This window comes from Haematobia irritans, chromosome 1 (assembly GCF_050003625.1).
Source record: "Haematobia irritans isolate KBUSLIRL chromosome 1, ASM5000362v1, whole genome shotgun sequence".
NCBI lineage: Eukaryota > Metazoa > Arthropoda > Insecta > Diptera > Muscidae > Haematobia > Haematobia irritans.
Genome location: NC_134397.1, coordinates 36,130,391 through 36,154,086, shown reverse-complemented (window position 1 = coordinate 36,154,086; position 23,696 = coordinate 36,130,391). Strand labels below are relative to the sequence as shown.

Below are 23,696 nucleotides of genomic sequence, written 5' to 3'. Positions count from 1 at the left end.
CCAAGAGGCTCCGCAAGCCAAATCTGGGTATCGGGCTATATATATATATATAATATATATAATTATTAATCGCTATATATAACTATGGATCGATATCGATAGAGGTCATATACTAACATCATGTACCAAACTTCAACCGGATCGGATGAAATTGGCTGCTCAATGGGGCTCTGCAAGTCATATCCGGGAGTCGGTTTATATGGGGGCTATACCTAAAAGTTATCCGATATGGGCTATTTCCCATACTATCCGACCTACATCTACACACAAAAATATTTTTTGTATTCAGTCACGAAATTAATTGATTCAATTAATTTTTAATTAAAATGTTTTCAATCACAGAAATGATAATATCAATTCAAAAATTAATTGAAACTCAATTAAAAAATTATTTGATACTATTAATTTTTGTGGTAGATTTTTGTTTCAATTAAAAAATTTGTTGAATCAATTAAATTTTTAATTGAATATTTTTTACTTTTAATTGAAAAAATGTAGGTAAAATAATAGTTTTTTTTTAGGTTGCTGGTAGCATTTTAAAAATGTACAATCTGTTAAGACAAAATGAAGGTAATTTTTTTCAGAAAAGAAAACACCATTAAATATTGTAATGAGTTTTGGCATAAGTGTTATTGCTTCTCCTCCATACAACTCTTTTTTAATTCTATTCTATAATAATAATAATAATAATTTGAAAAATCTTACACTGTGCATTGGTAATAGTAGTAGTAAATACTCAATATTATGTTGGCAACTTTACATTGTTCTGGTTGTCTCTTTCCCAACTCTCTTTCATCTTGAACTAAATAACACAGACATTTCCACCACATGTATAATGGGCTATGACTTACACCATCAAGATGGGTTTAAGCCAGGTTAAGAACGTCTTACCGTCAAACTACACATCATACTCGTATCAACACCAATGAGGGAATATGAAAAGAGCACACCTGTAACTAAAGTCAGTCTTGGGAGAAACGCTATAAAGCTAACAACTAAAAACGGATGAAACTTAGAAAATTGAAAATTAAAGCCGATACGAAATTTTTAATCGATGTGAAAAAAATGTATAACAATAAAAACAAAAGATGAATTTTCTTGAATGAAGCTAACAAAAGAACAAAAAATAGTAAAGCGCATTTCTCGTTCGGGCAGTGTTGATTAAATTCACCAGCAAATTTCATATATACAAGAGGAAGCAATCGTGGTATACAAAGTTTTGTGAGAAATTTGAAAATTACATGAATGTGACTATCGTTGTCGTGTACCCATACAACAGATACTTTCACTGCGGTTCAAAGCGCAACAAACTCCAAAGTAATAACTAAATTACAAACACTTCAGGGTTTCGGTTGCTAGCTGAAGAAGTGGTAACACCACTGGAATTGTGGTTTAAGTGGAAGTGAATAAATTCACGAAAATTTTCACACAGTCACCATAAAGGAAAAACCTTTGGGATTTTTGCATACAAAAAAATTGGTTAGTACCAAAAGCTTATTGTAATTTTCGATATATAATTAAAGTAGTGTGTGGCAAATGGGAGAATGCGGAAAACTGGTAGGACTCGTGAGTTATTTTTTCGCTGAAGTAATCAATATCAATGAACTATTGTGTTTGTATGTATAAGGAAACTTCTTAAGATATGCCATCATCTAATAGATCATTGTGACACCGCCACAAAACAAAACAGAGAGATTCAACAACAGCAACAATAATAACACTCTTAAAATAGTCGCACCAACACAACGACGACAAGTGGCTTAAAAACATCGTTTGTTGTTGTTCTACTAGCTAGCACACGTCTCTCACCTGTGTATATTCGATTGTAGTAGCATAAAGCCATGATACCGTTAGAAGTACCCATTTATGTATGTGGTGTATGGGATTTGAAATATGAGAAATTTATTCATAATTGCCTTAACTAGGCGCTATAGATGTGTGCGCCTCCTCTCTGCAAAATCACGAGCACAGCCATGACAGACACATGTAGTAATACAATCACCGGTCGAGAAGAAAACGTAATGAAGATATAGACCAACTAATATGAACAAAAAAAAAATGAAATACAATGAACAAAAAAGAAATCGCTATGCAAGTTGTTTTATTAAGCAAAATATAACAAAATAGAGTGCATTACCAAAGCAAAAGCGATCGTTATGCTTGATGTTTATTCAGTTGTTGTTCTTACAGTTGGCTTGTACACAATTTAATAATAACTTGGGAGAGACAGACAACAGATGCCACTTACAAAGAGAAGAGTAAGAAACTGAAGTGCACATACAATTGGATAGTGTATGAGTAGAACTATTCTCTATCCTTTGAAAGAAGGTAATTGCACCTTCTACATATGTATGTACATGCATACTTACATAAAGAATAACCCATCGCTTAAATTAATTTTAGTATGAATTACAATTCCTGTGCTTTTTGAAGAGTAGACAATCGCTTCGGCTCTAATTGAAACAATTATGATTTTGAAGTATTGAAAGAATATGATTTCTGATTGCTGATTTCAGTATGTTGGTTGTATTTTGTGGAATTAAGAAATGTGGTTTGTTAACAATACTTCTGTTCTGATCTCTTCACCTATAATTGCAGTATGCACACATTGCAATCGTTACATATATACCGATTGGGTGAGTTCTAATCTAAGCCTCATGTCGACAGACATTCGGTGGTAGATCGTTAAGTACATTCGGTGGTAGATCGCTAAGTACTCCAAGAAGTTGCAATTTATTGTTCGCATGAATTGATTCCTTGGACAATTCCCACCAAGGTATGAGCGGTCTTGTAAAGAAAAGTCATATCTTCAATCTTTGATTTTTTATTATTGGTTTCCACTTGTGAAACACGAATTTAATAGAGGTCTTCTTTTAACTCAATATATATGGTCCAGCGAGGCTCTAACTTTTTTATGCCGTCTGAAAAACACTTTTTTTCGAGACCATATTGGCGGCGATTCGACTGATATTTGTGCCGTGTCAGAATTTTTTTAATTTCTGAAACAAAAAGATGGGGAGCTTGTAGCCAAATTCAGCGAATGGAAATATGTGAGCTGATGCGCTCCTAGAATACTGCTATTTCTTTAACTAAAGGCCGGTATTAAGTTGGCATTATCGCGCTAAATTGATCACTTTTCACGATTACTTTTCTTTAATAATTCATTTTACAGAAAATAATTGTTGTTTTGGATCATTCCCCAACAAGTTATAATAAAAATTGCAACAAAAAGATATAAATTTATTCTGTTTTTGCAGATTTATTTTCGATTTTAGCGGCTAAACTCGAACTTAGTACCCACCTTAACGTTGAATTGGCCCAACAATTTGGTATAACCCATAATTGTATTAATCTTCTTCATCTAGTTGATGTGGATGACAACCTTTGAATCTTGGAAAATGGTAGCTATCCCCATTCTGGGCGATTAGATAGTTTCCGTTGTGATAGTTTAGCAGCACATTTGCCGGAAGCTGTCCACTATTTTGACTTGGTCTCCATAGCATACGATATCATCCACTTTTTTGTCGACTGGTAGCGTTAAACACTGACCGGATAACAAGCCAGATCGGCGAGCAAACGCCGCAACCATCGCGCAGACAGCTTTCACATGAAATGTCTGTTGTCTCAGGTATCATGGTTTTTATGTCACTACAGTCGTTTGAACGTAATCTGGACTTGGCTCTTCAAAAACCGTCTTGCGACTTGTTAACCAATTTTTGGATGGTAGATATCGGAGGTAATGAGTCAACACCCCTCTCGAATGTTTTCCCATTTTTCATTTTTCTAGAATCCGCTGAGAATCCAATAGATCGTAAGTTGGGTAGTAACCGTTTAGAAGAATGTACAACACTATAGTAAATTTCTCTTGATTAATTCTTTCATCAAACGGTGAGGCTAAGTACTCGGAAGACCCTCTCATGTCTAGGCTCACCTAGGTTAGGTTAGGTTAGGTGGCTGTCCGATGTATCAGGCTCACTTATACTATTCAGTCCATTGTGATACCACAGCGATGAACTTCTCTCTTATCACTGAGTGCTGCGCGATTCCATGCTCAATGACAAGGGACCTCCTTTTTATATCCGGAGGCTCACCTAAATCAGAAAGCTCATAATCATATTCATTTTCATTACTTCCCTGATGCTCGTTCACTTTTGCTCCCAGTTTTTTCTTGTTGATTTCCAGAGTTTTAGTCTTGTGTCATTTCGGAACGATTCAATGAGATTCACCAAAGGAACGACCGGTTCTAGCGCTGTCACTTTCGTTCCTATAGTTCCTTTTATTATTTTAAATCACATTCCACGTTGGTCATCTGTTTGTCACTATAAGAGACAAATAGACTCTCTGAGAGAAGATTACAGAGAGAGAGAGAGAACATATGTGAAAAATTATGAATTTCATAGAATGAACGAACGATATGAAGGATATAGTTTCTCTGGTGGATTGGAACGAGAGAGACCGATTCCGTTGGTGACAGTGATGACAACTTTTAAAACGAAACGTTGGTGACAGTGATGACAACTTTATTGGAACGAAGGACAGATTTGGGCGAACTAGATCTAATGTACAGAAGGAACGACAAATCCGAAACACTACTAGTCTTGGGCTACCGATAAATTTAATACCCCCTTTGGCTTCGTGTCCATTCTGAGATATTTGACACAATCTATCGGAATGGCGGAAATAGATCCGGTTGTGGGTCCATCAGGCAAATGCATCATTATTTAGTTCGAACAATCTCCCCGCTCATCTGAGATTTGGGCAGCTCAGGCTAGGAAATTGAACCAGAAGGCATGAAACTATTGCGGATGTTCCTCATATTCTATGCAAGAACAGAAAATTGTGAAATCGTTAAAAATTAGCCGTAGTTCGTACGGAGTGCAACAATATGAATCCCAGTTCTACCACTGCTATTCTGATGCTTACGCCGAACTTTGTATGCATAAAAATCTTACATGTTTCTGGTAACCTCACTTAGACATTAAAGGTGAGTATTAAGTTCGAGTTTAGCCGCTAAAATCGCTAAAGTGAAAACTAAATCAGTAAGAAAAATGCATGAATTAAATCAGTACGAAAAATACATGAATTAATACCCACCTTAAAGGTGAGTATTAAGTTCGAGTTTAGCCGCTAAAATCGTCATTTTTTCACGATTACTTTTCTTTAAAATCCATTTTAATGAATGCAAACTTTGTGAAAATTTGCTTCGGGATATTCCCCTTCAAGTTATAATGAAATCTGCAACAAATATGTATAATTTTATGCCTTTTTTTACTGATTTAGTTTTCACTTTAGTGAAAATTAGCGGCTAAACTCGAACTTAATACTCACCTTAAGAGAGAACAGTTCCGCAAACGCGCAACTAGCGAAACTCGATCAATGGTATATTTGGTTTCGCCAATTTCTCCATCACGACACTAAGAAAGTTATTTCATCAGTCAATGACTGCTTTAAGAAGCGTTTCTTCACGTACAATATAAATTTTGTTACAAACAAATACTACATGGACCACAACATATATGCCTATTCAAATTTGGATATCTTAGCTAAATTATGTTTTATTCTCGAAAAAAATCTTCTGTCTCAAATTAACATGACAAACTCAAAAACAAAAAAAAACCTTGAGAAAAATACCAAATATTAAAAACTGATTATGATGGTCCATCGTATGTTAATAGGAACACATTAAAATAACTGGGTGAATGCAAGCAATCCATAATGTTAACCTAATGAATGTCATTATTACTGGAATAAGAAAAGCCATTGATACAAGTTCCATGGGTCATAAGATTGTCTATTACTACGGCATTTTTCCGCTATTGACAGGGTGTGTGTGTCTTGATATTGCGTTGTCACTAGAGAGTAGATATTGCCATTATACCTGCTCAACGTCTTCGGACACGCAACGAGGGAATTTATAGGAAAACCGGTTAGTGGATAGTTTTGTGAAAAACGCATGGAAAAGTTTTTTTTTCGTAACATGTATTTAGTAAGTATGTTGGTATTTTTGGTGTTTGATCTTTACAGGCGAAATCAATGCAAAAGAAAGTGAACGTTTTCTTGTTCATTGACCTAGACCAGGATGACTGACAAAGTGATAAAGTGGTGAGCACTCATTAATTTCCATTTTTCATCAAACGTTTTGACGAAAGGCAATTGCGAGGCCTTTGAGGTTTTAAGGATCTGCCTACAGGTGCTTTCACCCAAATCAAAATATGTAGTGAAATGCCATTAACCGGCAATAAAAGAAAGGTAGCAAACTAATACTGATATTCAAATCAGCATATTGCATTTTATGCTTTTTAGATTGGAAAATTTGGTAGTAGGCTGCCACTATACTTAACGTTAGGTTAGGTATAGTGGAAGTTCGCTATTTTATGTTCACTTAGATTATTCAGTCCAGGATTGATAAAGATGACAATTTTTGTACTTTTTTTGATACGTGGTACCCCCGTAACACATTTGGTACATTTTTCAAATTTATTTAAAGTCATAAGTTGAAATTATAACGCTCATCAGTTTTTCCTTACATACAGTGAAATCCATCAAACTTGTTGGAACACATACAAGCCTGTGGAGGAAGATTGTATATGCAAGGAATATAAAATGCAGTAAAATTTATCAAACTTGAACTCTCTGAAAATTAATATCTCAGAAGCGGGAAATCACAGTTTCATTGTATAACAGTGATAAAGGGGTCTTAATCGGAATGAGACAGATTCTAGGTTAGACTATTCAATCCGTTGTGATACAACAGTGGTGAACTTCTCTATTATCACGGAGTGCTGTCCGATATATATATGGAACGGTGTTCCATATTGCAGTGAAACCACTTAGAGAAGCTTTGAAACACTAAGAAATGTCGCCAGCATTACTGAGGTGGGATAATCCACCGCTGAAAAATTTTTTGGTGTTTGCTCGAAACTGGGTTTGAACTCACAACCCTGTGTATGCAAGGCGGGCATGCTAACCATTGCACACGGTGGCTCCCGAAACAGATTCAAAGTCACGCATTGCCAGACATGAGCTATACCAATTGAGTCGATCTTAAATGTCCATATTTCCATTTAATTATCGTTTCCCACATACATGAAAATTGGTGTTGGTAAGTTTTTGGTACAATGGAAGGAATCAAACAGCAATTCTCCCCAATTTCAGAATTTTTTCACACGAATGAATTACAACATAATTTTAGTTTGTACCAGAGTAAAATCATTTTATCCTGGTGGATGTCTTTAATAAGCCAAAAGCAAAGGGCCTTCCCTAAGTTCCAAAAAGTACCTTTTAACTTAAAAAAGTAATTTTTCGAAGCTGAATGCTATTTGTAGAACTTCTCTAATATCAATGAGTGGTTACTCGGGCACCACTCATTGTTAAATAAATTTATATTTATATGTTAAATTTCTTGTGAAGAGCGTCCTTCACGATCACGTTACGAAATTTATATATGGGGTAGGTTAGATTAGTTTAGGTGGCAGCCCGATCATTAGCGTAGCTAGACAATTTTCCTAGGGGGGGGGGCTATAGCCCCCCTAGCTAAAAATTGATAGACTGAACTTATAGGTTCAATTATTGTTTTATTTCATAAAAAAGAATACAAAAATAGACATCAAAATAATATATAATAAAGCAACTAAAAGTAGTTCCACACTTTTCCCAGCAAAAAACAAGTATATACGGCCGTAAGTTCGGCCAGGCCGAATCTTATGTACCCTCCACCATGGATTGCGTAGGAACTTCTACTAAAGGCTGTCATCCACAATCGAATTACTTGGGTTGCGATAACACTTGCCGATGGCAAGGTATCGTAAAACTTTTTAACACTGTCTTCTCAATTGTAAGTTAGTCCATAAGGGGTATATATTAAACAAAAAAAAAAGGCCGATTAAATACGTATATAATTCAGTTTGACAAAATTTTCTATAGAAATAAAATTTTGACAACATTTTCTATAGAAATAAAAACTTGACAAAATTTTCTATAGAAATAAAATGTTGACAAAATTTTCTATGGAAGTAAAATGTTGACAAAATTTTCTATAGCAATAAAATTTTGACAAAATTTTCCATAGAAATAAAATGTTGACAAAATTTTCTATAGAAATAAAATGTTGACAAAATGTTCTATAGAAATAAAATGTTGACAAATTTGTCTATAGAAATAAAATGTTGACAAAATTTTCTACAGAAATACATTTTTTACAAAATTTTCTATAGAAATAAAATGTTGACAAAATTTTCTATGGAAATAAAATGTTGACAAACATTGCTATAGAAATAAACTTTTTACAAAACTTTCTATAGAAATGAAATTTTGACAAAACTTTCTATAGTAATAAAATTTGACAATTTTTACATGGCTGTTAGAGGCCATATACTAACGAAATGTACCAAATTTCAACCGCATCGGATGACTTTTGCTCCTCCAAGAGGCTCCGGAGGTCAAATCTGGGGATCGGTTTATATGGGAGCTATATATAATTATGGACCGATATGGACCAATTTTTGCATGGTTGTTAGAGACCATATACTAACACCACGTACTAAATTTCAATTGGATCGGATGAATTTTGCTCATCCAAGAGGCTCCAGAGTTCAAATCTGGGGATCGGTTTATATGGGAGCTATATATAATTATGGACCGATATGGACCAATTTTTGCATGGTTGTTAAAAACCGTATACTAACATCAGGTACCCAATTTCAAACGGATCGGATGAATTTTGCCCCTCCAAGAGGCTCCGGAGGTCAAATCTGGGGATCGGTTTATATGGGAGCTATATAGAATTATGGACCGATATGGACCAGTTTTTGCATGGTTGTTAGAGACCATATACTAACACCACGTACCAAATTTCAATCGGGTAGGATGAAGGTTGCTCCTCCAAGAGGCTCCGGAGGTCAAATCTGGGGATCGGTTTATATGGGAGCTATATATATTTATGGACCGATATGAACCAATTTTTGCATGGTTGTTAGAGACCGTATACTAACATCAGGTACCAAATTTCAACCGGATCGGATGAATTTTGCCCCTCCAAGAGGCTCCGGAGGTCAAATCTGGGGATCGGTTTATATGGGGGCTATATATAATTATGGACCGATATGGACCAATTTTTGCATGGTTGTTAGATACCGTATACTTAGACCACGTACCAAATTTCAACCGGATCGGATGAATTTTGCTGCTCTGGAAGGCTCCGCAAGCCAAATTTGGGGATCGGTTTATATGGGGGCTATACGTAAACGTGGGCCGATATGGCCCATTTTCAATACCATCCGACCTACATCAATAACAACTACTTGTGCCAAGTTTCAAGTCGATAGCTAGTTTCGTTCGGAAGTTAGCGTGATTTCCACAGACGGACGGACAGCCGGACAGACGGACAGACGGACGGACGGACGGACATGCTTAGATCGACTCAGAATTTCACCACGACCCAGAATATATATACTTTATGGGGTCTTAGAGCAATATTTCGATGTGTTACAAACGGAATGACAAAGTTAATATACCCCCATCCTATGGTGGAGGGTATAAAAAATGGGATTTGTTTTAAAGGCACAGCTTTAAAAGCACTTCCAAAAATGTCCTCACAAAGAAGTTAATTATATTAACTACACAGGAAGTTTTTTACCTCAGTTTTTTCATAGTTTCATGCGTAATTTTTGTTTTCTTTTTTCAAATAGTTTAAAAAAAGAGTAAGAATAAATAAAATGGTAAAAATTATTCAAAGTTTGCCACAAAAATGCTAAATCCATTATAGAAAAATCGATAATTTTTGAAAATATTCAAACAAGCGTTAGAATGCATTAAAAATCATAAAAAAATATAAAAATTATTATAAATTAATGTTTCTTGAAGCTCGAGGTCTTTATAAATATTTATATAATTCTAACAAAAGTTCGACCAAAAATCGAATAAGAAACGAATAAATAAAACTTATTTATTTGGGAAAATATCACACAACGATATGTATCACACCGTAAGAAGTGATGCAAATTTATTGCAACGGCTGTTGAAACGGTGGACATTCGTTCTATGACGAGTTCCTATTACATTCATCGCTTCACCGCCAATTTTGAACCACTTCCGGACCCAAAAAGAACATTTTCACTTCTTTTTTGGCGTCGCTTTTTTGCAGCATTATTAACATATTATTTTATGAAAGAATAGTTTTAATACCAATTACTATTTCTAATTAAGATGACTAAACCAGACTAAACAATATAATAAAGGAGCTTTACAGCCTGTTTATGTATGTCGAATGAGCTCTGTGGATCGACTAAAATGGAAACAAACAGCCATAAGCGTAGGAAGGCCTCTGGGGAGGGGGCTTAGACCCCCCCAGAAAAATTTTAGCCCCCCCCAGAATTTGAAACTCTATTTTTGATTTTCCATTTTCCATTTTTCAATAAATGTCAATAGTTTTTTTAATTTTTATAAAAATTAAACAAGTATATACAATCGCACAAATTTCCGCTAAAGACTTTCATGAACAATCGAATTACTTGGGTTGTGGTAGCAGTTGCCGATGGCAATGTTTGAAGTCAGATATTTATGAAATAAAGCTGTGGTTGAACTTATGATTGATTTAGTTTAGTCAATTTAATTAAAAAAATAGTAATTGATATTAAAACTATTCTTTCATAAATTAATATCTTAATAATGCTGCGAAAAAGCGTTGCCAAAAAAGTAGTGAAAATGTTATTTTTTGGTCTAGAAGTGGTGCAAAATTGGCGGAGAAGCAATGAATGTAATATGAGCTTGTCATAGGACAAATGTCCACCGTTTCAACAGCCGTTGCAATGAATTTGCATCACTTCTTAAGGTGAGATCCGAATTCAGTGTTTTGAATGTGAATTAAAAAATGTTTTCCCAAATAAATAATTTTTATATGGTTTTTATGATTTTTAATGCATTCTGACGCTTGTTTGAAACGTTTTTCCTGGAATAATTTCCAAAATTATCGATTTTTCTATAATGGATTTAGCAGTTTTGTGGCAAAATTTGAATAATTTGTACCAATTTATTTATTCTTACTCTTTTTTTAAACTATTTGAAAAAAAAAGAAAACAAAAAATTACACATTAAAATATGAAAAAAAAAAATAAGTAAAAAAAATTCCTGTGTAGTTAAAATAATTGAGGACATTTTTGGAAGTACTTTTAAAGTTGTTCCTTTAGAACAACTCACAATTTTTTTGCTGGGAAAAGTGTGGAACTACTTTTAGTTGCTTTATTATAAATTGTTTGTCGAGTTATTTTGATGTCTAATTTTTTATTCAATTTTATGAAATAAAACATTAATTGAACCTATAAGTTCAGTCTATAAATTTTAGCTAGGGGGGCTATAGCCCCCCCTAGGAAAATTGTCTAGCTACGCTAATGCAAACAGCTGAATTTATAACCAAAAAACAGCTGTTTATATGCATTTCAGTCGATCGATTGAACTCGTTCGACATACAGAAACAGGCTGTTAGTTATTCAACTAAACCATAAGTTCAATCACAGCTCAATTTCATAAATATCAGACTTCAAACATTGCCATCGGCAACTGCTACCACAACCCAAGTAATTCGATTGTGCATGAAAGTCTTTAGCGGAACTTTGTGCGGTTGTATATACTTGTTTAATTTTTATAAAAATGTGGTATCGTAAATAGGTTTTCAAATTCTAGGGGGGGGCTAAATTGTTTCTGGGGGGGTCAAGCCCCTCCCCAGAGGCCTTCCTACGCTTATGAGCCCGATGTATCAGGCTCACTTACACTATTCAGTCCATTGTGATACCACAGATATGGGGTATCAAATTGCGCGTATTAAGTTGGAATTAACATATTTTTGTGTGACTTTTGGAGTGATCAAAACCCGGCCGTTTTTGGAGGTCGGTTTTTCTCGGTTTCAAAAACCGGTCATTTGTATTTTGAAACCGTTTCAACCGGTTTTCATAAAAACACATTATTTTAAAAATATATTTTTTTTATTTTTCAATTTTATTGTCACAAAAAAACAATGGAAAAATAATTCGCCAATTTATTAAAATGTGTACACAATGTTTTTTTTTTTAATTAATGGAAAGCGTTTCATTGCAGATTCCCTAAATATCTAGATGTATTTGCCTAAATTTTGCTTACTATTGCCAATTTTGCAAGGAAAATATAAAAACCGAATGCCAGTTGTTGAGACCTCGAAAACACCGGTCCACCGATAATGGGATTTTCATGAAAACAGACAATCGGCGTAAAACAAAAACTGGTCCACTGGTTTTTATCCATGTGGCTTTTGAACACTAACACAGGCTTAGGAGGCTCACTAAGTCAAATATTCACAGAATTTTAGGATGAATACCGGTTTGGATAAACTTTAGTTCTTCAGGACGCTCAAAATGTTAACGAGGGCTTTATCTAATTGACCTATATTGGCCAATTCCTGTGTGATAGCATAGGCTTACGAATATCGAATTTTAAGTAAATCAAATGAAAAGGAAGCATTCCAGTCTGGGTATTGGTCTAATATTAATACTCTCACACATTGAAGAAAAGCATGCATGTTCCAAAGATTTTGACTTTACACTAACGATTTGTTATTGATTCCGAGTCAAAGAAACTGAGAATTGAAATAAGGATACTTTTAAGACACAATACTCTTTTAAATTTGAGCTTTGCTCTCTGGGAAACAAATTTTAATTTATGCGTTTTTAACTTTTGCCTTCATCAGTCGTTTAAAAATCTGTTAAAGACAGCATAAAATTTCAACTTCAGACTTGCCTTCAAGTGGAAATTATGCCATGTTTGAAGACAATTTAATTAATTTTGAAGAATATTTCTGAATTATTAAAGTCAAATTGACCTTAGTCAAATAAAATTTTCTTTCATGTTAAGATACCCATTTTTAAATCGAATTACTTAATAATTGGGCTGTCATTCGGGATCGATTTTTAAAAATCCCGGGATTCGGGATTTCAAAATATAGAATCCCGGGATCCCGGGATTTTCCGAGATTTTTTTCAGCAATTTTAAATTGCTGTCATACTTAACGAACACTTAGTCCAACTCAACATTGAAAAACAAAAACAAAAATATTATGACAAAAATAAATAAAAAAGTAATTTCATATCGTTTTTGATAATCATTTTGTGATTCGATTTAAAACCAATACACATTAATGTTTTAAAATCCACTTTAGCTAGATTTCACGTTTAAAATTTGAATGCCTTGTGAAAATATCAAGGCATTCAAATTTTAAACGCGATCTTGTCATATTTTCGACGGACCTTTAATTATTGCATTTTATTTTAAGGTAGGTACTATGTTCGGTTTTCGAGTTGAAAACCACTTTATTTTCGCGATTACTTTTCCTTACATAATCAAAATTATAAATGAAAACGAACTTATTCCTGTAAAGTCTTGCCGAAATCTAGAGGAACAAGAAACTACGCATCAATTGTGTTAATTTGTCTGCTTTATATTGAACTGTTTTAATAAAGTAACCACGAACATTTCAACGCGAAAAGCGAACGTAGTACTTACCTTTATGTGGCACGAATAACATTTCACATGAACTCATTATTCAAAGCGACTTATCGTTTACTTCAATTTTTGATGAAATTGTGCTGTTTAGAATACCACATTTATAATAAATTCTTACTCAAGGTGTACCATGAAATCTAAGGACCGTTTACACTGAGTGAAGACTTCAATTTATTAATAAACAGTCATTAAAACCCACAATTCTAACGAATTTGAATTAGTTTTTCAGGATCCCGAAAAATCCCGGAATTCAAAATAAAAACTTCCGGGATTCGGGATTAATCCCGTCCCGAAAATCCCGGGATTTCTCGGGATCCCGAAAAATCCCGGGATTCAAAATAAAAACTTCCGGCATTCGGGATTAACCCAGTCCCGAAAATCCCGGGATTTCGGGACGGGATTTATCCCGGGTGACAGCCCTACTTATAGTAAGGACAAGACGACTTCATTGAAAAGTTTATCAACTTTTGGACAAGGAAAAAAATGTATAACATAGAAATGCGTCTTCCTTCCTAAGCAAAATTCGCATTTGTATTATAAGGACATAAAATCTTTGGCCTCACGACAATATTTTTTTCAGTGCACGCAAACAAATGTTGCCCTACCGATAAACCAGTGTTGTGACAAGGCGGCCGATATTATTCTTTCCCTCAATAATAGGGGGCATAAGAATATGTGTTTTGTATTTGGATTAAGATTTTAGTTTCCGAATATTAAATATGAAAGAAATTATTCACTATTGGATTGATGGATTGAACCGTTACTATGTTCCATTCTTTGTTTGCTTTTAATTCAAATTGTTGATATAGTTTTCTCGAAAATATTTTAATATATGGGTTAATGTACAAAAGATTTGTATAAAGCATCAGCTAAATATTGAAATGAATAGCGTAGCAAAATTTAATCGATTGAAAAAGAAAGGTATATAAACATATGAGTTTATGCTTCTTAACGGTCTAAAGACATGGAACTGGCCGCACATGTTTGATATCTTCGGACGACAGGTCGTTGGCACTCATTTTAATGTATATGAATATATTTTAAAATCGAGCTAACATATAAATTTTATACACTGAAAAAATACGAAACTCAAAAATGTAAGGAATTTTGAATTTCAAATTATTATAAAATCGTATATTGGTTCTTTGATTGCCGTGTTGTTGATCTTTTTATAATAAAATTATCGGATCGTAATTAAATGCAAGAGGGGTATATATTTGAGTTTTAGAGAAATCATAAACATATCGTGATGAAATAACGCCTTGATTTAAAATCTTAAATCTTTAGTACAGTAGTTTTCGCTTATAGTCCATCGCACATATAGGAGATTTGCACATATTACAGGTTGGCTGATAAGTCCTCGGTCTAACAAAGAAAAACACATTTTTTTGTTGTCAAAATTCGTTTTTATTATTCAACATAGTTCCCTTCAAGGGCGATACAACGATTATATCTACCTTCCAATTTTTTGATACCATTTTGGTAGTACTCCTTCGGTTTTACCTCAAAATAGGCCTCAGTTTCGGCGATCACCTCTTCATTGCAGCCCATTTTTTTCCCTGCGAGCATCGTTTTTAGGTCTGAGAACAAGAAAAAGTAGCTGGGGCCAGATCTGGAGAATACGGTGGGTGGGGAAGCAATTCGAAGCCCAATTCATGAATTTTTGCTATCGTTCTCAATGACTTGTGGCACGCTGCGTTGTCTTGGTGGAACAACACTTTTTTCTTCTTCATTTGGGGCCGTTTTGCCGCGATTTCGACCTTCAAACGGATTACATTTACATACGCATGTCCTAGGAGGAAAGTACTTCTCCCCAGGCATACCTTTGGCCATGAAATAATTAGTGCTTTTAAAACATGTAATCGCCTAATATGTAATCACTTATTCGTCAATATACCAAAGTTTGCAAAATAGCCACGTATTGTGTCAGGCAACCAAATCTCGAAAATATGGACTTCTCTAGCCGATTACAATGGATCAAAATATGGCGAGTAATGCTGTAATACGAACATTACTTGAATAGAAACGAATATTGTAGAAATAAACAAAACTGTAACAAATCATCTAAATAAGATTAGAGGCAAATTAATGTCACAGTTAAAATAGAAATAAATGTTGTCGTTTAAGGGAGTTCACACATGTTCGGAGTCACATTATGTTCGAAATCTACTAAAAGTGGATTTTATATATCCCTTTTTATAAGACAAATGACAGTTGAAATCTAGTGAAGTCGATTTTGAAAGTGTAATGTGAATGAGGTATAATAACACACAAAAAATTTTTCTGATTCAATCACCAAATTAATTGATCCAATTAATTTTTTAATTGAAATGTCTTCAATCATGAAAATGATAGTATCAATACAGTTTTAATTGGGCATAGAAAAAATTCTTGATTAAAAAATTAATTGATTTTTTTCAGCAAATTTCAATTAATTTTTTAATTGATTCTATTAAAAATTTAATTGATGTTGATTGCAAAACTCAATTAATCTATTAATTAAAAAACGTAACTATTTTTAATTACTTTCTGAATTGGCTTAGAGTTTTTATTTGGATTAACAAATGATTGTTTGAAATACATTTTTAATTAAAAATTTAAAAAAAAATCAGCACTTTTTTAACTGAATTAGTCTTCCGAATTTGATTAAAAAGTTAATTGTATCAATTAATTTATTAATTGAAAAAAATTTCAACTTCAATTAACTTTTTAATTGGAAATATATTGGTGATATTTTTTTCTGTGAAGGCATTTATTCAAAACATAGTATGGTAATGTCATTAATTTAAAACACAATTATTATGAAATATTCGTGAAGAATATTCCTTAACGGAAAAATCTTCAGAATTACCGTTACATAACATATTCTTTTTGAGTTTTTTTAATGCTCAATTATGTGAATAATTATACCTAATGGTACCATCATTTATTCTATTTTATTAAGTCATTAAAAGCCATATGCATTACATTTTCAGAATATCAATTCGAAAATTACCGAGAAGTATTTATTATTGTCATTACAAGTTAGTCATTATAACTCACCGCAATGTAATGCAATGTGTAATGACAGCTTTACTCCTGGTAATGTAAATTGTAATGAGATGTGGTTACGTAGTTTTTGCTGGGTTGATTCAAATGCATGTAATATTGAAAAAATCAGCTAACAAATTTATTTTTATGCGAAAAGAATCTCATAAAAAAACAAGTTAGGCACTTGCACTTCATTTCAAAAACCGAACAAAATTCCAAACTGGATTATTCTCCTACCTCAATTTCTATTAGGCTTTCCTGTTAAGCGTAATCGATGGTGAATATTATGTGCATAGCTAAATGACAAATATGAAAAACAGCAATGAAAACTATTACAACATGAATAAACGGGTTATTAAAGCACATTCGAAACGCAATCAATTTAAGAAAAAGTGAAACTTGAAATTAATAATGAAAGAAGAGGCATATGATTGACAGAATCAAAGCTAAGAAAATGTCTTAGATGACGTGTCATTTTAAAACAAAATTATTATGGCCAGCTTCAAATTCTTGGTTAATATTTACCGCTTTTATAAAATATATGATCGCATAAAAATTTTTGCAATATTTGAACAGAAAAATATATCAACTAAAGTGATCAAACCCGGTTGATAAAATCCGGTAGAACCGGTGTTGTCAAGACCTCAACAACCGGCTTTCTGTTTTTATATTTTCATTGTAAAATTGTCAATTTAATGCCAAAATTAGACAAATGCATCTGGGTATTTTAATGAACTGCAATGAAAACACTTCCACATAGGTGCAACGTACATTTGAATTGCCAAAATTAGACAAATGCATCTGGGTATTATAATAAACTGCAATGAAATCACTTTCAAATAGGTGCAAAGTACATTTGAATTAAATAAATTGTGTCCAACTTTTAATAAATTATCGAATTAGTTTTTCGTTAATCTTTTGTAACAATAAAATTAGATTTTCCTTTCCAATTTACGTACTTTTATGAAAACCGGTTGAGCCGGTTATTTATTTCAAAATACACCGATCACCGGGTTTGGAAAAAAGTCAGTTTTTTAAACCTTCGAATTTCAAAAAAACCCGGTTTTCTGACCACTCTAATATCAACCCTAAAATTGATATGGTGTTGCATAAGGAAGAGTATCCTTGTGTTTATTGTATTCCACTTTAACTTATCGTAATGTACTAAATAGTTTAAGTGAGCCTGAAATAAAAGGGCCTGTCACTTAATCCCACTTCATAAACCTTATGATAAACCTACTAGATCTATATTGGCAAAAGGGTTGACAGATCAGAATCAAAAAGTCGTTTTTTCACCATCATTAATATTTAGAAACTGTACTTTATACACATCGAAATATTGTTCTAAATATTGTTCTATATATATATATATATATATATATATATATATATATATATATATATATATATATATATATATATATATATATATATATATATATATATATATATATATATATATATATATATATATATATATATATATATATATATATATATATATATATATATATATATATACATATTCTGAGTCGATCTAAGCATGTCCGTCCGTCTGTTGAAATCACGCTAACTTCCGACCGAAACAAGCTATTGAAACTTGGCACAAGTAGTTGTTATTGACGTAGGTCGGATGGTATTGCAAATGGGCCATATCGGTCCACTTTTACGTATAGCCCCCATATAAACCAATCCCCAGGTTTGGCTTGCGGAGCCTCTAAGAGGAGAAAATTTCATCCGATCCGGCTGAAATTTGGTACATGGTGTTAGTATATGGTCTCTAATAACCATGCAATAATTGGTCCACATCGGTCTATAATTATATATAGCCCCCGTATAAACCGATCCCCAGATTTGATTGACCTCCGAAGCCTCTTGGAAGACCAAAATTCATCTGATTCAGTTGAAATTTGGTACGTCATGTTAGTATATGGTATCCAACAACCATGCAGGAATTGGTTCATATCAGTCCATAATTATATATAGCCCCACATAAACCCATCCCGAGATTTGGTTTTGGAGCCTCTTGGAGAAGCAAAAGTCATCCGATCTGGTTGAAATTTGGTACGTGGTGTTAGTATATGATATTTAACAACCATGCCAATAGTGGTCCATATGGGTCCATAATCATATATAGCCCCCATATAAACCGATTCCGAGATTTGGTTTTGGAGTCTCTTGGAGGAGCAAATTTCATCCAAATCAGTTGAAATTTGGTACATTGTGCTAGTATATGGCCGTTAACAACCATGTCTAACTAGGTCCATATCGGTCTATAGTTATATATAGCCCTCAGATAAATCGATCCCCAATCACACAAAAATTGGTTCATATCAAGTTCATAATTGTCCCCATATAAGCGACCCCCATATTTCAATTCTGGCTCTCCACGTACCGTGCGAAAGTCCATATCGATTCATAATTATTTGTAGACTCACCTATACATAACTTTTTTTTGTAATATATACCACGTATGTACTAACTCACAATTTAGAAAACGATTTTAAGAAGTATTAAGATACCTTGCCATCGGTAAGTATTTCCACAACGCAAGTAATTCGATTGTGGATGACAGTCTTTCGCAGAAGTTTCTACGCAATCCATGGTGGAGGGTACATAAGATTCGGCCTGGCCGAACTTACCGCCGTATATACTTGTTTATTTATATTTTTTAATATAATCGAATATTACCATGTTCATGATGTTGGGACATGTTCTGATATTCGCAAAATCGCAAAATTTTCCTTTGGCGAAGTTCAAATACAAATTTAATTTAAGTCCCATAGTATCTCAATTTTTTCTTTAAAAGAAAACTAAATACTTGTGATTTGCAATTCCGAATATCGGAACATGAGGGTTACATACTTAAACCCATTTTTATGAAAGCTATAAAAATCGTTTATGAAATTCAAACCATTTAATTTTAATACAAATATATATTTTGTAATTATTTTAGATATCGAAATCTAGCAACGACAACTCCTATATATAAACTGAGACTGAAATCTGGAAGTTCGAAAACATCACCCAGTGACGAAAAAGTATAATCCTTCAGCTTAAATGTTTAACACAATGCGGGAGGACGACATAGAATTTGCCATCAAAGTGGTAATTGTTGGCAATGGCGGCGTTGGTAAATCTTCAATGATTCAGCGCTATTGTAAAGGCATATTTACTAAAGACTATAAAAAGACCATAGGAGTAGATTTCCTCGAAAGGCAAATCGAAATCGATGGTGAGGATGTACGTATAATGTTATGGGATACGGCGGGACAGGAGGAATTTGATGCCATCACTAAAGCTTATTACCGTGGTGCCCAGGCATGTGTCTTGACTTTTTCGACCACAGATCGGGCTTCTTTTGAAGCGGTTCGCGAGTGGAAACGTAAGGTGGAAAACGAATGCCAAGAAATACCCACAGTCATTGTACAGAATAAAATTGATTTAATTGATCAAGCCGTTGTCACAGCTGACGAGGTAGAAACCCTAGCACAACAGTTAAATTGTCGACTAATAAGGACATCGGTGAAGGAGGATGTGAATGTGGCATCGGTGTTTCGTTATTTGGCCACAAAATGTCATCAGCTAAGTCAGGCTTCCTACATGGAACAAAATCAGCAATGCCAAGGGAAAGGTGGTAGCGGTAGTTCATCATACCATCATGAAAGCCATAAGACAATCAGTGCGTTTAGTCCCACCTATACGAAAGCCAAATCGACAGCGGGTACCATAAAACTACAGAAAAGTTCCACATCTCGAAAGCGTAAAATAATATTAAAAAAATGTGGTATAGTATGAGCACCAAATAGGGATAGTAAGGAGGGCTGCAAGAAAGACCGGCCCGCCGTAAATAGTAAGAGTAACTCCAGATCAAACAAGCGCACACCACATATCTACTGTATCCAAAAAAATAAACCAATACTGTATGCCTTTTTTATGAGAGTGTAGCCCAGTTTTAATTAAATTCGAATTAAAACATTGATGATTAAACAACGGCATCTACGTTTTCTTATCAAAAACTTACTGGAGCATAACTAACATCTGAATATACATGGTAAAAGAAACATTAATTACTAAAAGAAACAGACATCATCTACACTTCACAACATTTTCATCAATTCAACCACTTAAGAAAGATTTCTTGGCCAACGATTGCCCACTTGGTATGTTCATTAAATGAAAATTGATATGTATTTGAAAGAAATATATACGAAATCTCATTAATGTTTAAATTTTAATTTTCTTGTCATTACAGCTTTTTCTCCCTCATCACTTTTGATATTCAATATCGACAAGATGGACATTTTGCATGAATGGTCTTAGTATAACTAAAGTAGAATTTGTGAAAATATTTCCATTTTATTATCATTTAAAGGTCATTTAAAAAAAAAATATTGGTTTTAAAGGCCTATCAGTCATTTGTTTAGTTGATGTTTAAATTATAATATTTAGTTATAGCTTCTAGTAAATATACTTAATGTATATATATAAAACAACCATTATGGCTTTCACTTAAGGTGGGTGCTATGTTTTTTTATACGTGCAGAAAATCAGGTTGTTTTCGCAGTCACATTAAAAAAAAAATAATTAAGACAATCGATGTGTTGCAATTTTCCATATATGTTTTTACAAGATTTGATAAAAACGTAAATGTTTTGTTTATGTATATTTTTACACTTTGATTTTAGATTTTTAAAAGCCAATAATAGCCTTAGCTGCTATTGCTGTTTGCTTTTTCAAATTTATTGTAATTATAATAATGATTTTTATAATAAAAATAAAAAAATTTTTAGTATGTATGTGCACAACCATATAGAAAGGGGCGTTAATACCAACTTTATTTTAGTTTATGAAGATAAGTTGATTTTATTTAAATTTGGTCCAATGTAAGCAAATGTTACTTATTTCAATAATTTTTGCTAGCTTTAATGGCGTGAACTAAAAATAAGAAAAAAATTGTATGCAAATATAGTGCACAATTTTACTAAAAATTATAATAGTTCATATTTTCCTAAAATGAGATAATTTTGTTTAAATTAAGTTCATAAGCGTGTACTACATTTACTAAAATTGTACCTGTCTTGAACTTCGTGCAGCGCTAAAGACATTTCAGCAATTTTTAAATCCATTTTTGTTCCTTTAACATGAATGTAATTTTCTTAAACAACAGAAAAAAATTATTATTTTTAATAAATTTTGTTTCAATTTGATAAAAAAGTATGAACTTCTTTGTAACATGTTGCAATTAGAAAACTATTTCAGTTAAAATTTTCTAAAATACACCTACATTTTGATGGGTTCATTTTTTTTTTGGATGAAAGAACAATATAGCCTTCAAGACAATAATTTTCCATTTTCTTTCTCCAGCATGTGTTTGAAGCCAAACATTGTTTTTTTTATTCTATTTTCCAGTTCAATAATTATGAGTCACGTCATTTGAAAGCAAATAGTTCCAACAACAGTGTCTGTTGGTGATTTTAAAATATTACGAATAGCTGGCAACACTATACAAATTACCGCTAGGCGTCGTGTCTCGCATTTTGGGCTTCCTGTAAGAGATAGTGTGTAAATATAACTATAGCGATAGGCGATATGAGCTTTACAGAATATCAGTTATTCCGGACGGAATGTCGGTGTTTGTAAAGAATCTTACAGTGTGTCGGATCGATACGACTTGTCGGCGATGACTAAATGATCGGTAAATGTGTTATCGATCCCATAAATATGCAGCAGTATCGATTATGCCTTCGGATTTAAATTATAATGTGCACAATATATGGGATATGTTCGACACGAGCATTGTCTTCCGGAATAACTGATAGTCTGTAAAGCGCAATAGGCGAACACTTATTTATGTGCATTTCTTATGGGAAGCCAAAACCGCGACGGAATACCGTGACGGCTAGCGGCGTGTCGCCAAATTCAAACCTATTATAAATCTTTGGCGGAAAATGGATACTTTTGTCATCGCTTATCAAATTTTTGAATACTCCACCATGCATGTTGTTTTATTTGTTCCTCGTGGAAGAATGTTTCGCTTATCGCTATGGTTATATTTACACACTAACTAATGTACCAAAAAAAAAATTATTGAAGTCAAGAAAACTTTCTCATATTGGAGAAGTTTTAACTAAAACAGAATAATTTCCTTGAGCTTCAATAGAGTTAAATTGGATTTAGTGCTCTCGAAGGTTCACTGTTCGTTGAGTGTATAAAATAACTTGGCGTAAAAAATCAATTGAATAATTTTTCATCCTTTAAAATAATATAGTAAATGTAATCGTGAAAATGTTTGATTTTTATGCGTGAACTTAAGGCAAAAAAGAACAGGATTTACTGTGTACAATGGAAAGTTAATCAAAAAATAAAAATCTAACCTATTGAAAATTTGAATTGTATGTACATAATAAAGAATATTTTGTACAATATTTAACGCTCCCAATTTATATATATCTACACATATATATTATAAATATACATTCATGGTTTACTCAGAGACTGATACCATATATTACCAGAAGAAATGTAACTAATTCCTTGTAAAACAACTATATTGTATAACACATAATTTGTTTAGTATTAATGATTGATTATAAGCGGTAAAAAACAACCAAACTGACAATGTTTTAAATTTTACTTGAATATGACACCCATCACAAGAAGGGTTCTCCAAAAGTCAATTTTCCAATTTATCATTTTTAAACTTACGTAAAATTTACTTTTCTTTAAAAATATTTGTTTAATTAATTAATTAATGCTCTCGCTTCATAGTTAATGAGATTTGTAAAAAAAAATAAATTTTAATTTAATTCCTATTTTTATATTGAAACACAAATTGTTTTCTTCAATATTGGTGGGTAATAAGTCTGAATTTAACAGATAAAATCAAAAAGAAATCTGTAAAATCAGAATAAAATTAAATTTTTTTGTTGAATTTAGCCAAGAGGAATGATCTAATGCCCCAAATTCAAAAATTGTATTGGCTTTAACATGAGTTATATTATTAAAGAAAAGTTGCTTTGAAAAAATAATTATTTTTGCGTGATAATGCGAATTTAATACCGTCCTAATGGCTGAATTTTCCCGATACATTCTTAATATTTATGCAATTGTTATCTCAAATATTTGTATACATATAATAA

The 23,696-nt window shown here is 33.0% G+C and overlaps 2 protein-coding genes across 3 annotated transcripts in view; one reads left to right on the top strand and one right to left on the bottom strand.

Moving 5' to 3' along the window:
* Nucleotides 1-23,696, bottom strand: part of LOC142223452 (uncharacterized) — a 51,270-nt gene that overhangs the window by 22,461 nt on the left and 5,113 nt on the right. Inside the window, exons 5-10 of the mRNA XM_075293339.1 lie at nucleotides 22,044-22,103; nucleotides 20,022-20,153; nucleotides 5,744-5,878; nucleotides 2,670-2,787; nucleotides 2,249-2,387; nucleotides 1,739-1,809 (exon numbers count right to left, since the gene is read on the bottom strand). Coding sequence (XP_075149454.1) covers nucleotides 1,739-1,809; nucleotides 2,249-2,387; nucleotides 2,670-2,787; nucleotides 5,744-5,878; nucleotides 20,022-20,153; nucleotides 22,044-22,103 — 655 coding nt within the window. The remainder of the gene's footprint in view (nucleotides 1-1,738; nucleotides 1,810-2,248; nucleotides 2,388-2,669; nucleotides 2,788-5,743; nucleotides 5,879-20,021; nucleotides 20,154-22,043; nucleotides 22,104-23,696) is intronic.
* Nucleotides 957-23,389, top strand: Rab23 (RAS oncogene family member Rab23). Of its 2 annotated transcripts, none has more exons than XM_075289791.1 (3): nucleotides 957-1,479; nucleotides 19,511-20,717; nucleotides 20,810-23,389. In XM_075289791.1, the coding sequence occupies exon 2, from the start codon at nucleotides 19,615-19,617 to the stop codon at nucleotides 20,350-20,352; it is 738 nt and encodes a 245-aa protein (XP_075145906.1). In that variant the 5' UTR covers nucleotides 957-1,479; nucleotides 19,511-19,614; the 3' UTR covers nucleotides 20,353-20,717; nucleotides 20,810-23,389. The 2 variants fall into 2 exon arrangements, with proteins under 2 accessions (XP_075145906.1, XP_075145908.1); XM_075289793.1 differs by lacking the exon at nucleotides 957-1,479 and adding an exon at nucleotides 4,808-4,984.

What these genes read in the sequence shown, in the direction of transcription:
- Rab23 (XM_075289791.1), top strand. Translation starts at nt 19,615, where the DNA reads ATGTTTAACACAATGCGGGAGGACGACATAGAATTTGCCATCAAAGTG.